This window comes from Tamandua tetradactyla, chromosome 17 (assembly GCF_023851605.1).
Source record: "Tamandua tetradactyla isolate mTamTet1 chromosome 17, mTamTet1.pri, whole genome shotgun sequence".
NCBI classification, from domain to species: Eukaryota; Metazoa; Chordata; class Mammalia; order Pilosa; family Myrmecophagidae; genus Tamandua; species Tamandua tetradactyla.
In genome coordinates this window covers 10,182,639-10,199,857 of record NC_135343.1, presented here as the reverse complement: position 1 = coordinate 10,199,857, position 17,219 = coordinate 10,182,639, and the positions used below count along the sequence as shown (strand labels likewise).

Here is a 17,219-nt window from a genome sequence, read left to right as displayed (position 1 = left end):
AATTGTTCTGTTTAAATTGCAATTATGAAAGAATATGCTAGATATGCCCTGTAATATAAACTACATTGGTAATGATCATCTGCACACTTGTCTTGGGAGAAATAAGGGTTTAAGTTAGTTAAGTCAAAGAAAATCAAATTTTGTTAATATCATTAATATGATTTACTGGTAGACTAGGACTCAGAGTTCTGAAGCTATGAAAGTCAGCAGTACCCCATATAGGAACTGTTTAAAAAATTGAAAAAGTGATCAGACTTCAGGTAGAGATATGAATGAAGCTGATCTAGATAGGACTAACATATATCAGAAGACTAGGTAAGGATGATATCGTTCATATTTTAAAATTTAAACTTGTGTGTGAGACTAAAGGGAAAGATGTTTATTTGGTGCAAAATTTATGTTTTGGGTAGTACATTTCCTAATTTAAATTTTATAGTCAGTTTAGTTGAACACCATGGAATCTTGAATAGGGCATGAAATTTTGTTGGTTTGTCCAGGTTAGTGTGATGCCCCAAAATATCCTAGTGTAATTTGACAGTGAATAAAGAAGTATTTGTAAAGTCCCCTTGGGGGACGGGGGAGAAAGGAGGAAATATTTTCAACTTCCCCAACTGGAATTTCTGATATTCTCACAAGTAGTAAGGATAACCAAATCAATAAGCCGAGACCTCCATCTTGTGGCTCCCCCACTATGAAACTTATTCCTGCAAAGGTTAGGCTAAGCCTACTTAAAATTAGGCCTAAGAGTCACCCCCAGAGAACTTCTTTTGTTGTTCAGGTATGGCCTCTCTCCCTAAGCCGACTTAGCAGGTGAACTCACTGCCCTCCCTCGTTGTGGGACATGACTCCCAGGGGTGTAAATCTCTCTGGCAACCTGGGACAGAAAGTCTGGGATAAGCTGGGACCCTGCATAAAGAGATTGAGAAAGCCTTCTTGACCAAAAGAGGGAAGGGAGAAATGAGATGAAAGTTCAGCGGCTGAGAGATTTTGAACAGTTGAAAGGTTATCTTAGAGGTTATTCTTATGCATTCTATAGATATTCCTTTTTAGTTTATGGTGTATTGGAGTGGCTAGAGGCTAGAGTGGTTATATATACCTGAAGATGTTGAGCTGTGTCCAGTAGCCTAGAATCTTGAAGATGATTGAATAAAGATACAATGTCTACAGTGTGACTGTGTGATGGTGAGAACCTTGTGTCTGATACTCCTTATATCCAGGATATGAACAGATGAGTAAAAATATGGATAAAATAAATAACAGGGGGGACAAAGGGTAAAATAAACTGGGTAGTTGGAGGCACTAGTGGTCAGTGAGAGGAAGGGATAAGGTGCATGGTACATATGGGTTTTTTCTTTTTTATTTCTTTTCCTGGAGTGGTGCAAATGTTCTAAAAAATGATCATGGTGATGAATACACAACTATCTGATCATATTAGGAACCATTGATTGAACACCAGATATAGAATGTATGTGTGTGAAAATCTCTCAAAAAAATTACTGGTTGAAAATTTGTGTATTGCAAGAGAACTATGTATGACATCACTTAAAATGAATTCTTTCGGAATGTAGTGCTGTATTCCAGTAGCTATGCTTCTTGAAGATGATTGTATAATGATATAGCTTTCATGGTGTGACTGTGTGATTGTGAAAACCTTGTGTCTGGTACTCCTGTTATCTACCTTATCAACAGACGAGCAAAACATATGGGATAAAAATAAATAATACGGGGAAAAATGAATAAATAAATAAATTCTTTCTTTCAGGTGGTTAAAGAGTGGAGTTGCTTATGAAAATTTTTTCCTGACTAGATCTCATGTGTGCTTAGGTGTTTTATCCTGTTCTTCCTCCATGTCTTTTAGGTATGCTGTTGCCATTATAGAATAGTTCATTTATTTTAGTTATCATTGTCTTTCTTTTGCTCTGCCTGTAATGAAATGTTTGATGCCATTCCAACGAGTCAGAATGCAAAAGGCTTATATTATTCAGCAGTTGGTTAATTCGTTCTAGAATAATTTGGATAATATTCCATATATTTGCTGAAAGGACTATTTAGACCAAGTTTATTCTTCGTATATTTTTCATATTGTAATTTATACTGTAGTGTCTCTTCAAGCATTCCAAAATCAAAATGTGATCCTCATCTTCGCCTATATTCTTACATTTTGTAATGAGTTCTTTATATGTTCATAGTATTTAAGATACATATAGCTTTTCCTTTGTATTTCTTTTTTGTTGTTGTTATTGTCTCAGCTTTTGGTTTTTGTAACCCAAATCTTAGAGAATCATAATGTATATTTCTTGATTATGTATTTTATCATTACCTGTTTGAATGGACTAGATTTTATTTAGTGAATATTTTCAGATAGGCTTTTGAAAGTGTTTTCAGTTATTTGGGTGGTATAGTGGAAAGGTCACTGGACTGAGAGTCTGTAATTCTGGGTTCTTTTCTTGCCTGCCTTAGCATCAACTGGATGGTAGTTCTTTGATTTTATATAACCTCATATGGGAGAATATTAATTTCTAGAAGTCAAGTCATAAGAATTCAAGTTTTTAAACAAAGGAGACTCTATATGTTTGTGAATGAATTGAGCTCATATAAAATGCATTGGGTGTAATATTTTGTTTTTTATGTCTAGATCAATCTTGAGTTTTATTCTTCTCCTGAATGCCATTGAGTATCCTTTTCCGTTCAAGTTGCTTTAGTCCCATTTATCTCCCAGGGTTCCCTTTGGACATCTAGTACACCATATTTTCTACTGTTCCGTTCATTTATTTCCAAGGGACAAAAAAAAAAAAGAACAGTCACTGTAAAAGTGACTACTAGCCCATCTTATCCTTCAAGTCTTATGGTCATTTTATTCTGAAAAACATTTATGCAAAGTTAAATTTTATCATCTCAAATACAGAGCCCTTGAGATTTTACTGTGCTTTAGAATTTGATTCCCTAGATGAGTTTAAATAAAATTTCATATATGGCAATATAACCTCAGGTTTTAGTAATTTTTAAACTATTTAAACTGCATTGGTAAAATGCAGAGTGTTGATATTGCAAAATGTTATTAAATAGGCACTCATGGAAAGCATTGTATTAAATATGACTTTGGTAATAAGAGGATGCTGCTTTGTGAAGTCTCATCTACATACTAATTGCTACTGCTTTTTTTTCTGTAGCAGCAATAAGCCACCCCTTTAATGGTTGTTGGCTTGAATTATTCTGCACAAGTGCCAAGTTCTAATCTTTGCTAAAAGAGCAAAGAGAAGAAAAAATTTTCACAAACAAATGTTTGAAGGAAACATTTGGTCATTTATTACATTGAAATTTATTTTTAATGCTTGCCTAATGCTATGAAGATAAAAACGACATTTTAAAATTAGTTTATCAAGAAAGTTGTATGGGTTTTGAAATACAGTTTGAGTTTGTGGTTTTAAAATGTATTGACAGTATTTTTGAGATACCAGTATAGTCTGTATGTGTAATATGATAAAGTCGCAAATAAATGACTTATAAACTGAAAGATTTTTTTAGAGTAGAAAATCCAATGCTTGTCTAAATGAATTTGTTACTTTTATAGTTCTTTTTATGTGTGTTAAAATTGTGTGCTTTTTATGACTTTAGGTATGTTTGCCTGAATTAATACTTTTTAAAATATAAAAGGGCAAAATATCAAGGGCTCACTAATAACTCTGTTTGCTACCTATTCGTGTCGACTTTTCAAGACTAAAAAAATTGCTTGGATCTTATTGGTTTGAATATCTGTACTTTACTTTTGAAGTTTAAATTCTGAAACAGTTCAATTAAATATCGCCCTTCAGTGGTGTTTTCATTGTACCATTTAGAATTTTGCCGTTCCTTCTTGTGTATTGCTTTCAGTGTTGAATTATCTGCTGCCTTTAAAACAAAAATTTGATAAGATGGTAACATGTTATTTTGTCTTCAAGATTCTATCATTTGAAAGGGAAATAGTTTAGTTTAGAATGATAGGGATGGAAGATACTTTGAGAAATTAGTCAGAGTCCAGCCTTTTGCCTACCAGTAATTTAAGTAAAACCCTAATTTTCTTTATGACCACCTGGCCATTGATATTCTTTAATCAAACTGACCATTAATTCCTTAATGTACTAATGAATAATGAAGTTCATTGAAAAGTAAACATCTTTATAAATTACTTTGATATTTCAAAGATTTGTTTCTCAAGTCTTTTCCTTTATAGTGTGGGGGGTAGGTATTCTTAAATTGTTGTGAAAGCTCCTTGGTAAAAATGTTATTTCCTAATTTTTCCTTTTGGGTAGTCAGAAACAGGTTTAGATTACTGAATTATTTTCACTCTGTAATCACTTGTACTTCAGTTAATTGTTTGCTTGAATGACAGCCAATTTACTGATAACTAATAATTAATTATTGATGTCCTTGTTAAGTACAGACTTTCTGTCTGGTTTTAACTAGTATATTTGCCACTAATGGAAAATGTGCTTGAATTTTATGAACATATATACTCCTAACTATACTCAAAATCTTGGCATGTGAACCCTGACAAAATTCTTCATCATGCTAATGGTTTAATTAGTGTATTTGCCACTGATGGAAAATATACTCTTAACTTTACTCATAATCTTGGCATGTGGACCCTGCAAGTTCTTCATCATGCTGATGTTATTAATTCTGTATTAGAACTATAAGGAAAACAATAATTATATTGTGTTACCGATTACAAAATGTTTTGATTCTTAAATAGGCAAGACAGGTTTGTATAAGCCCCATTTATCAGATGAGGCTCAGAGGTCAAATAATTTGCCTTAAGTCAGAGTCAAAATTTGATCCTAGGTTTTATGTTCAAATTCCTTTCTACTATGTTGCATCCTTCTCTGTATATTTATCTTCCTTATCATCCTGATGCCTTACAATGGTAATATTATGGATAAGAAACCTAAGACCAAATTCCACATTAAAAAAAATAATAAAAACAACTCAGCTATATGCCTCCTGTTTGCTAAGTCATATGGTAATTAAAAAGACAATTTATACTCCTTATTTCTTTTCTGTAATAGGCAGTTTGAGAAGTTTCTCCTTACTGTCTGTCAAAAGGAGTTACAAGATGCAGCCCATCTTTTAGCACTGCTTCTATGCAGGTTTTTTTTAATGTGGAAAATTTGGCTACATGTTAATATGCATAGTAATACACAAAGAAGAAAAATACTGTTTAAGAAATAATTTATTTTATGATGCACTTAAATATATTTTGATAGAGGTGAATCAATGTTATCTTAATTATAAAATAAGCTTATTATTATTATGTTGTACAAGATTGTTCTCTGATTCAAATTTGTCATTTCGGCTTTGCAGCAGTTAGAGGAAAAGAGTGAAGATCAAGAAGACAAGGAATGTTTGAAACAAGCAATAACAGCATTGCTTAATGTTCAGAGCGGTATGGAAAAAATATGTTCTAAAAGTCTTGCGAAACGAAGACTGAGGTGAATATTTTTACTTTTTATTTTTCTCCCACTTTTCACCCTAAATATTACAGTATAAATCCAGGGTTCCCAGCTCACTCCTCAAGTAAACAATGAAGAAAATAGTTTTAGTGACAAGCTTGGTCTTTCAGAGGAAGTGACATCAAAGCCAAGAGAATTTGTTATTGTTTGAAAAACCTTTCATATTTGTGCATTTTCCTTGCATACTCCCAGACAAGACCTCCTAAGAGTCAACTGGTAAGCTAAAAGAGAGAGAGAGCAAAATGTGTTGAATAGATTTATGTTATCATCATTGTTCTGTCAAAGTAAAGTTAGTAGTATCCTTTATTTTAGGGATTATATAATTTGAGGCATTAATTCAGATGCTATTGCTTCCAGTTTTCTAATTAGAATCTGTACTGCATGTTTTTAGCTTTGGGTCTTAGTCTATTTCAGTACTTGAAATAATTTTTTTTTTAATTTCTTAAATTACTTTTCACCATATGTGAAGTACTTTTTACTTTTTTTCATTCTAAATATTTAGTAGCCAAGGTAGAAATAATTCTGTACCTGAATTATAGGGGAGAATTTTGTCGATATTGTTCTTTTTAGAGCACTAAAGAAATGTTTCTCTACTGTGTTGCTTTAATTTCCAAAATTGTATTATTCTGTAACACTAATATATTTGAGGAATTAATGAATACTTCAGTACAACTTTTTAAAAAAGTCCTTTTTTTTTTTTTACACTGTCCCTTAGTTATATGAACTCTAGATTCTGTATCATCTGTATACTAATGATGTTTTCCTTTGTCCCAGTGAATCTGCATGTCGGTTTTATAGTCAGCAAATGAAGGGGAAACAACTAGCAATCAAGAAAATGAACGAGATTCAGAAGAATATTGATGGTTGGGAGGGAAAAGACATTGGACAGTGTTGCAATGAGTTTATAATGGAAGGAACTCTTACACGTGTAGGCGCCAAACATGAGAGACACATATTTCTCTTTGATGGATTAATGATTTGCTGTAAATCAAATCATGGGCAGCCAAGACTTCCTGGTGCTAGCAATGCAGAATATCGTCTAAAAGAAAAGTTTTTTATGAGAAAGGTACAAATTAATGACAAAGATGACACCAATGAATACAAGCATGCTTTTGAAATAATTTTGAAAGATGAAAATAGTGTTATTTTTTCTGCCAAGTCAGCTGAAGAGAAAAATAATTGGATGGCAGCACTGATATCTTTACAGTATCGGAGTACACTGGAAAGGATGCTTGATGTAACAATGCTACAGGAAGAGAAGGAGGAGCAGATGAGGCTCCCTAGTGCTGATGTTTATAGATTTGCAGAGCCTGACTCTGAAGAGAATATAATATTTGAAGAAAATGTGCAACCCAAGGCTGGAATTCCAATTATCAAAGCAGGAACTGTTATTAAACTTATAGAGAGGCTTACATACCATATGTATGCAGGTAAGGAAACTAAAGTTGCCTTTCACTTTTGTTTTTCTTTCTTTAAGCTGATTTTTTTTTTTGCTGTACGGGTCATTGTGCCTAAAATAGAAAACAGACTAATGACCAAAGACCTCTGCCTAGAGTTCATTTTCCTTTGACTGAAAATACCATCAGTTTATATCTCTTTGAAATTTTATACATACGTTATTTTTTAAACTTACAACAGAGTTACAGATGAGAAAATGAGGCCACTTGGCCAAATTTCCTAGCTAGAAAGTGATATTACTTCTAGTGATAAATAATTTCGTTAGGTTATAATAAAAGCTTTTTGCTCCTTTATCTCTTTTCTTCTTTCTTCCCTTTCAAGTACTGACATTGTAGTATAAGTAAAAAAAAAAAAAAAAATTAGTATGGATCCATCACCAAATCTGTTGGTAGAATAAATGCACACAGCATTGCTTTCTCTTAATTTCCATTCCTAAAACCTAGTAAATTTAACAGTTTTTGAAGCCATTTTAGGTTTAATATCTTTTGCTTTTTTTAACTGGTTAAGGATGAAACACTGTTAAGGGTAAATTTTAGAGAAGAATATGTCCAAATAGGAAAACTGTTACAGGCAGAATCAGTTATGATGGGTGGAAGGTAAGGGACAAATATAATGATTCATTTTTTTCTAGGTTATTCTATTTCTGTCTAATAAAGTAGCAAATGATAATCTGATGTTCTTTAGCTTTCAGCTTTTCTACATACCTAGGACGCTTGATAATTTTAAATAATCTAAAGTTGTGGTATGGTGGAAAGAACACCTAATTTGGGTTTATGCCCTCAGTCGCATTTCTTGACTGTCTCAGAACCTTAGTTTTCATCTGAAAAAATCGACATCATCAAAACTACCTCAGATGTTGGAAATAAATGAAATTCTGTATGTCAAAACTTTTTGTAAATGTAAATGTAAACTTACTTTCAAGAAATATTTTTATTATAAACGCATATAAATGACTTAAAATCAAATGTAACTCATAACATAAATGCTATTTTAAGTAGTTAAGTAGTTTCCATTCTCATACTTCTTGCTTGAATATAGTCCCATTTATAGGAGATCTGTGTCTACAGAAGATTTTCTTCAATTTTTAAATCTTGTAAGTGGATTCTCAAATCCACTGTCTCTGGAAACTGTTCTGTACCAGTTAAATTAAGCTTTTAAAGATAGCTGTTAACTAATCCACTTTGGTAATGATAAATGACATTTGATAATATTTGTGTGATTTCTTCAGTGTCCATTCAGAACTATTTATAACCCTGATATTATCAGAACCATCTTGTAAGAAGTAAAATAAGTTAGGGATAGTATTTTACATTTTTATCAGTGATCTCCAAGTACTCTCTATATATAATTATTTCATTATCTCACATGTCTTTGAGATAACAGTTAAAAGCCAATGTTTTTGTTTGTTCGTTTTTTATTTGGACTCGAATTGGCAGGTTTTTTTTTTCTCCCTAGCCTTGTGCATAGTAAAGTAATAGTGTTTTCCATAGGCTAATTTCAAAAGCAGTTTGGATTCTCTAAGCACGTAACATTTGGTAGTAAGAAGTAGTAGTAGCCCAAACTTATGTTGAATATAGCAAGAGAAGACTAGTCTGGGTATCCAATTTTACTATTTATTTTTTACCTAGAAACTTCAGTATTTGTTTTTCTGATCTCAAAATAAAAAATGAATCAGAGCACATAAATTTAAATAAATTGCCTGAGACTTTTCACAAAAAAGGAATAGGTTACTATTTTTTACATGGTTTTTCAGAGTTGAAATTTTCAGTAATTACTATGGACTACTTATTTAGTTTATTTTTGTCAATCCTTTCTATGCTCTTTAAGATCTAAAAGACGATACAATAATGCTCTATTAGATGACCCTGAATTTGGGGTTATAAAAAACTTCCCATTTCTTTGTTACTCCTTAATGTATTTTTTAACATTTTTTAACATTTTTTATTATGAAATATAACATATATACAAAAAAGCAATAAATTTCAAAGCATATTTTAACAGGCAGTTATAGAACAGATTTCAAAGTTTGGTATGGGTTACAGTTCTAAAATTTCAAGTTTTTCTAGCTGCTCCAAGACACTAAAGACTAAAAAGAAGTATCAAATATGATTCAGTAGTCATACTCATTTGTTAAATCCTAACTTCTCTGTTATAACTCCTCTGTCTCCTTTAAGTGATACATTTTTTAAAGAAAAGCATTCTTTGATTTTTATAATAAACATGATAAGCCAAAGGTTTGGTATGGATTTTCAAAAGTGTACTAGCTGTCCATTCAAAGGTACAACTTAAGGTGCAATATTAATGTTTCTTCTATAAAATATAGTTGATAGTAATGTAAAGCCTTTTATTTTCCTTCTTCAAATTAGCTGCAAAAAGTAGGAAAAAATTTTACATGAAATTTAAAACAGTGAAAGGGAAAGTAAAATTTTTTACATATGAAAAAGTATAATTTCCAGTGAGACTACCCTTTCTGAAATTTTCTGTAAGCTCTTCTGGGCTATATAATAATACCTCCAGTAACACATAAACTAACTTTGATATTAGTAGAACTGTAGAGAACTTTATTTTATTAGAAAGAGATTGTGAATGCAAGCTAAGCAGTTTAAAGTGAAAATATGAAGTTTTCACATTTTTAAGGTTATAAAAGTTCAGATTGCTCTTTTTGCCACATTATCCTCATTTCTAAGGACCTTAAAGAATTCACAGAATTTTTATAGTGTATATATTCTAAATTGTTCATTTTATTCTAAATGCATTTGTTTTGGATTCTTAGACTGTATGGAATAAAAATTAATCTTTAGATTTTTATCTGTATTTGTAAGACAGCAGTTTTATGTATTTATTTTTCCTGTGGAACAACAGCATGTAATAAATGGTATAACTAAAGGAGATTTACACTAGATTTCCTAATGTTTACTATCACAAGTCAGTGGTGTTTGAATTAGAAACATTTTCAGATTTCAAAAATGTTAATATAATTGTTTTTATAAAATTCATCCTAATTGTTAATGATAAAAGTTTTCTTTCAATTGCTATATTCATATAAATGATACATTTATGATTGTTAGTAAGCAGTTGCAGAACTGTGAGTATTTCTGGAGCACTATGGCTTTTATTTAAAATTGCCCTCTTTTATATCAATTTTTAGCTTTTGAATAGAAGAATATTTTGAATGGTTTTACTTCAAGTTAACATAATAAAACTTTTAAATTCATAGATTTCTAGAACTTTGCCAAAGTTACTTGAAACTCAGGATTGTTTTACTTTATTAAAAACTTCCTTTCACTTATTTCTTGAAGAGTAAAATGCCATTGTTTTTTACAGGTATTGTGGCTAATTTTTTTTTTTCCTACCCTTTTTTTGAACCTTACGTGAATATTTTAACTTATATCACAAATACATTACTGGTTTAACTGGAATCCATGGACAATTTTCCTGAATTGTGATTTACAGTACACGGAAATTAATGTAATTCTTAGCTTATTTGGGCTACTCTGTAAGGTCTGTGACTCAATTCAGTATAGAATGTTTTTTTTTTTTTTTTTTTTTTTTTTTTTTTTTTTTTTTTTTTAAGGAAAGACAGAGAGAAAGAAGGAAGGATAGAAGGAAGGAAAGGAGGAAGAAAGGGAAACATCTTTTAAACATTTTTCTTGTATATTTTGTTTCTCCGTTTTTGTTACATGGGCTGGGGCCGGGAATCGAACCGAGGTCCTCCGGCATAGCAGGCAAGCACTTTGCCCGCTGAGCCACCGCGGCCCGCCCTAGAATGTTTTTAATAGACCATCTATGAACTTGTAAAATATGAAAGCAGTTCTTTTTAAAGATACATCCCAGGTCAAATGGACTTTGAGTCCTCACTACAATGATAACAAGTTATCATTTGTTTTAAGAACTGTTGGTCCACTCTTCTTGTCTCACCTTTCTCAAACCTCCCCGAAGAAAAAAGGGATTTTTTTATTCAGTGAGTTGATTGGAAGGTATTTTATTGGAGAACATACAGTACAGGTTGTGGCTTATGAAACAAAAGCTAAAATTTAAACTGTTACATGTTTTTACTATACTGTATAGAATTATAATAAATGACACTGAATGTATAATACATGAGAAAATATAATGATGTAAGACACTACTTACAGACTTTTTTAGAGGATAGTTGATCAGGTATTATCATATAAAACAGAAGTAAAACTAGTTTAATCTTAAGTTAATTCAGAATTTACTATACTTCTTCAGCCAACAACAGTTTATCAAACAGATCTCTAAGAGCTCTAGTTCTAGAAGAGATGTCCAAGTGCCCACTTTAAAGTCCCAAGGCCCAGGAAGGTTATGTGATTTGTTAGAAGTCATGTAACTAATTAATTACAGAACTAGAACTGCACATTAGTTTTCTTGACTCCTGCTAGAATATTCTTTACATCAGTGTCACAGTATGTCAGACTAGGTGAATTTTTTTTTCATATTAGAATATGATGATACAATTTTTAATTATATGTGTTAAATAATGGGAATTACTTGTTTGGTTTGCATTCCAGTCATATAAATGACTCACTTATTTCTGTGCATACACAGATCTACCATAAAGATACAGTCAGAGAAGTATTTTCTTATTGAAGTTGGTAATAAGTTCTGAGTATAGATGAATTCCATTTTAATGCATAGGTTTTAGTCTAATTAGATATTGGTCACTGCAGTTTTATTTTTGACTAAACCCAGGAATTAGTCTATTATTATAGGTTCCATAAAAGGAAAGCTTTCTGGAAAAAATTTTAAATTTAGATGAATTTTAAAAATGAGTAACTAGTTGCTTAAGACTTTGCAACAGTGTTTCATGTGGGATCTGATTTATAGCTTGTCTCTCAGTTCCAGTGTTTCTGGATATGCAGTAATTCACTAACTACATTACAACTTTGGGGAAAATATCCAGTTGGATAGATCGTTCAAGGAAAGAAGGAGACTGTTTCCTTACCTAGAGTGAGAAAGCACAAAGAAAACGAGTTGAGAGTGGGAATTTCATCTTTGTTACAGAGTTATGGGAATTAAAGTACAAATTAATTATTGGGACCTAACACCACATAGATAGAGGAATGTTTGGTAGTCTGTTTTAGCAAAATGAGATGATCTGAGGTAGGAATAATAATTCAGGACTAACATATGGAAATTAAAAGCTCTTCTTGTTAAGTATGGGGAAAAAGGTGTTTCCCGTGCATGGTGAAATTCTCTTTTTTAGAAGATCGTATTGAAAAAACAAAAACAAAGCTTATGCCACTTGATATTTTTCTATGAAGAATGTACAACTACTTTATGCTTTCGTGTAGAAAATCCTCAGAAACTTGCATTAGTTTTCTTTTGACTTTGTACCCTATATAAGTTTAATTTAAGTGTTTTAATTTTTTTAAATCTCTTGAATAATTTTTTTTTTATCTATAGGGCAGTACTGTTCTATTTTTAAATGCTCTGTTTTTTTTTTTTTAAGTGTTTGTGCGTCAGCATAGCGGCTGTTTCCTTTTTTAAGGAATTCAAGAGTGATTGTTTACAAGTCCTTGTTGAGAGGCTTATTGTTTCTTGTAGCTTTTTAAATGACTGAGTTAAAGGGAAAATTATCACATGAACAGACATCCTGATTAACAGTGTTTCACTGTGGTAATGGGGGGAGGGGATGCTGTTTATACATACAACTATGTAATATTTCATAAATCTTACTGATTTTGCCAAATAAGATGAAGTGTCAGTCAAAATGGGGCCCAAGAAAAAAGATTGAATTTATCACCTCAAATCCAGTTTGTTATATTCTGAACTTTAATGTAGATATATATATTCTGAATTCCTAAGACTTTGAAGATTTGTGTGGTAAATATTATTACACAAAGAACAGTTTTAGAGAGGGGGAGAAAGAGACAACTAGAAGGCCAGCAGAAAATAATTGTATTTCATGTTTGAAATAGCCTAGGTCTAGACCAGGGACTCAGTGGTAGAGTTGGCAAGTGTTTGTATAGATAGAGGGAAGCAGAGCAACCAGTGAGCTTATCAGAAATCTTAGTCCAAGGATTTGAGAGTCAAATAGAAAAGTAATGTTACCTATGATGAGAACAGAACAGCAAAGACTCTTTTTTCACTGCTCACATTGGAATCTATGAGGGGGTCAAAATGAGGGATTGAGAAAGCAAGTGATAAACAGAAAGAAGAGGATGGTAATCACAGTAAGCTGTTTTTATTTTCTTGATCCTTTGTTCATACTTATGTTTTAAAACTGAACCCAGCCTGGGTCTTGTATTTTTGTATGTTTACATCCCATGTTATCTGAAACATTGTTTTAGAATATAGGTAGATAACTGCTGCCTCACAACCAACAGAGACAATGTTAGCTTTTTTTCACTACCTAATATGTAAGTAGTATTTTGTTTTCTTTCAAAATTATATAAATTGTTGATAGTTATTTCTTTTTTAAAAAAGTTTTATTCATAATCCATCCAAAGTGTGCAGTCATTGGCTTTTGGTAGAATCACAGAGTTGTGCATTCATCACCACAGTCAATTTGAGAACATTTTCATTGCTCAAAAAAAGGAAAAAAAGAAAAAAAGATTTTTCTCTTTCTTTTTGGAGTGATGGATATTTTTTAATATCAAGTTATCTTAGTCCTTTACATCATCAATAAGGTGAAAGTCTCCCTTGATTAATGTGACATGGTAAATGTCACAGTCACTGAAATTGGAAAATCACTGCAGTAGAGGGTCTGAGAATGCCTGCCGGGAAGGGCAAGGTGATCTTTGTAACTGGTCTCCAGGGCGTGGCACCCATCAAGGGCTGGTCCCGAGACCCCAGAGAAAAATCAGTGTCACTGGAAAAGAACCTACACAGTCAAGAGCATTGTAGTTTAGAAAGATACGGTTTCGAATTCCACTCGGCTCCTTACTCACTGTTTAACACAGGGCTGCCCGGGGCACAGCAGCTCTCAAGCTGGATTCTGGTGAGGGCCCATGTGTCCTGGCTGTGTGCTCCTGGGGAGGATGCTGGAGAGGGCCCAGCCCTGGAGAAGGGCACGTTCCCCAGGTCTCTTGCAGCCTCAGTGGCTGGGATGCTGAGCATGCGCACCTAAGAGCAGGCTGGCTCGGCCCTCCAAGCTGGTGTGCCACTGCCTGAACGAGTGTGCAGAGCACCAGACTGCATGGGATACACAAAGGTAAGGTGATGAAGCCCAGAGAGCCAGTGGTGGAGCCAAGCCTTGAACGGCAGTTAATATGTCTGCTGAGCATAGCAGTGGTGGGCAGCCATTTTAAGCATGGAAATGGCATAATCAGGATATTGTTGAAGTTACTTAAATCTCCTCCCCACCTGCTGGATGATCGCAGGGTACTTGCATAGCCTCTCTGCCCTCAGTTTCCCCGCCCTGTGGCTGTTGTCGATTCAGGATTCAGCAAGCTAACGCATGTAAAGAGAGCCTGGCCCAGTGTTAGGCCCATAATTATCACTCCATGACTACTGGTATCAGCAGGAAGACCTGGGCCTGGTAGGATGGCAGTAAGGATTAAACTGAGCAAATGTGCACACATAGTAGTCACTAAATAAATGGAGCTATTTTTATTAGTGTTAAAAAGTTGTGTTGGAGTCAAGGAGCTGGTGCAGAAACCCAGACAGTAGATTCCTGAGATGGGGAGGGAGCAGCAAGAAAGGAGCACAAGGTACTCTAGTGGGAGGAAGGAGGGACAAGATTTGGATTGGAGGTGGGATAAAGGGCCCTTTCTTTCTTTAGGAAAATGAAGAAGTCTAAAAGTGTCAGATCAAATTCAACCACTTTGTTAACAGGGGTGGCAGTAGTTTAGATTGATGGTGACATAGAATTCTGGGTATTGTCATAGGCCCCAAATTGTCAAAAAGATATACTGGCATATTATTTCTGATCATCCTTACCAAAAAAAAAATCTGCTTCCTCTAGGTTAGCATACCTTCAACCCCAAATTTCACTGGAGAAAACGAGTCCAGCTAGGGGAGCCTCAGTGACTGTGCAAGCAAATAAAACACATGTGACTCTTGCTAAACCAAAAAAAGAAAGAAAGAAAAAATAGCTTCTGTAATGTATATTCTTTTCTGTGTAAAATTTCAAGTTTACAAATGTTTTATCTTCTTGATATGTTTTTCACTTATTAGCAGGTTTCCACTGCTTTAAGGCTATATATAGATTCTATATAAATTAATACTAGCTTGGGAATATATGTAGCCTTTACGATTTTTTTTCAAGTGTTTAAACTTTTGCCAAAATTTCTTGATTTATTTTTAACTTCTGCTATTAATTTTTTTCTTTCTGGCAAGACTGCCCCTACTCATTTCCAGTCAAGCTAAAAACAACTTATACTTGAGTCACTTTAGAACTAGTATAACAGTGTTGATTATGGGAGTGCTTATTTCACCACGAGCACCAGAAAATTCTCACTTAATATAGGAAGGTACTGCTGCTATGTCCTAAAAGCTTTAAGAAGGCTTATCAGGAGTTGCAGAATCAGCAATTAGATTGTTAATTTTTCAGTGACTTTCTGGTGCTGTTAACCAAAATTAATAGTTCATACCTATATTCTGATTTAACCATTCATGTAAATTCCAAGAGATTATATATCTCATAGATTAATTCTTTATGTTTAGACCTTACAAATGTGGAAAATTTTAATCCAGGGAGTTTATGTGGTGTGGCAGTGCCAAATAAAAAGTCACATTATCTAGGTTCTGGTTCCATCTCTGCTGTTTCTTTTTTCTTTTTACTGTGTAACTTTAGATAAGTCTTAGCCTCACTTTTCTGCTGTGTAGAGGAAATATCACTTCCCCTACTCACCTCACAGAAATATATGAAATATATGAAAGCTCTTTTGAGAATGTTCTGTAACACACATCAGAAATTGTATATAATCTCTATGTAACTGATGTGGCACAAGGCACATGACAGCTTCCCCAGCATTGTCATCAGTTACTACAGTACTGAAATGGCCGAAAGGTTTGGTTTAAAATGAAAAGTAAAATTTGAAATAGTTTGTCTTAAAAAATAGCTACACATGAAGGGATTTTGAGAAAGCCTTCTCGACCAAAAGGGGGAAGAGAGAAATGAGACAAAATAAAGTGTCATTGGCTGATTCCAGAGTCAAGAGGTTATCCTGGAGGTTATTCTTAGGTGGCATTATATAGATACCACCTTTTTTAGTTATAGTATAATGGAGAGGCTGGAGGGAAGCGCCTGAAAATATGGAGCTGTGTTCCAGTAGCCATGTCTTTTGAAGATGATTCGATGATGATAGAGCTTTCACAGTGTGACTGTGTGATTGTGAAAACCTTGTGTCTGATGCTCCTTTTATCTACCTTGTGGACAGATGAGTAAAACATATGGGTTAAAACTAAATGAAGAATAGGGGGAACAAATGTTAAAAGAAATTCAGTAGATTGAAATGCTAGTGGTCAGTGAAAGGGAGGGATAAGGGGTATGGTATGAATGAATTTTCTTCTTTTTTTTTTCTGAATTGATGCAAATGTTCTAAGAAATGATCATTATGATGAATATACAACTATGTGATATTGTGAGTTATTGATTATATATCAAGAATGGAATGATCATATGGTAAGAATGTTCATGTTTGTATGTTGATTATGTTTAAAAAATAAACAACAGCAAAAACTAATAAGGGAAGAAACGAAAAGAAAAAGATAAAAAAAGAATAGCTACAGTTTTCCTAAAATATACCTTAATTCACTTAGACTTGCTTTTATTCTGTTTATAAACTTAAAGTACTCCACAACTTAAGAGTAGCCCACAAATTTTTAACATGATTTAATGACATCTGAACAAAATGGGACTGGAAGTTGATTTTAGACCTAGAAACTGAAATAACATTTCCTTTAAAAAGGAAAATAACTTTTCCTTTAAAAATGTGGGACTATGACTCCACTTTTATGAAATAGCTCAAATTCATACAGATTTGCAATTACCAGAGATTGGTAGGTAGTGAGGGGGGTACAGGAATGGGGTGTTACTACTTAATGGATACAGAGTTTCTGTTTGGGATGATGGAAATTTTGGGAATAGTGGTGATGGTTGTACTACTTTGTGAATGTAGTTAGTGCCACTGAATTGTATCCTTAAAATGGAAATCTTATGTTAGGTATATTTTAAGACAATAAAAAAGGGGATTCAACCTAATTTTGGAATACAGCTCAGGGGTACTTGGAGCACCCTGTATTGAAGATACAGACTCTCTTCCACAGTGAGAGCCCCGCTTCTCTATAGTATGCTGTTTTGAG

At 33.3% G+C, this 17,219-nt stretch overlaps 1 protein-coding gene across 4 annotated transcripts in view; it reads left to right on the top strand.

Annotated features, from left to right (window-relative positions):
• Nucleotides 1-17,219, top strand: part of SOS1 (SOS Ras/Rac guanine nucleotide exchange factor 1) — a 275,229-nt gene that overhangs the window by 232,153 nt on the left and 25,857 nt on the right. For all 4 annotated transcript variants that reach the window (XM_077134036.1, XM_077134035.1, XM_077134034.1 and 1 more), the window contains 2 exons: nucleotides 5,341-5,468; nucleotides 6,264-6,919. In XM_077134036.1, coding sequence (XP_076990151.1) covers nucleotides 5,341-5,468; nucleotides 6,264-6,919 — 784 coding nt within the window. The remainder of the gene's footprint in view (nucleotides 1-5,340; nucleotides 5,469-6,263; nucleotides 6,920-17,219) is intronic.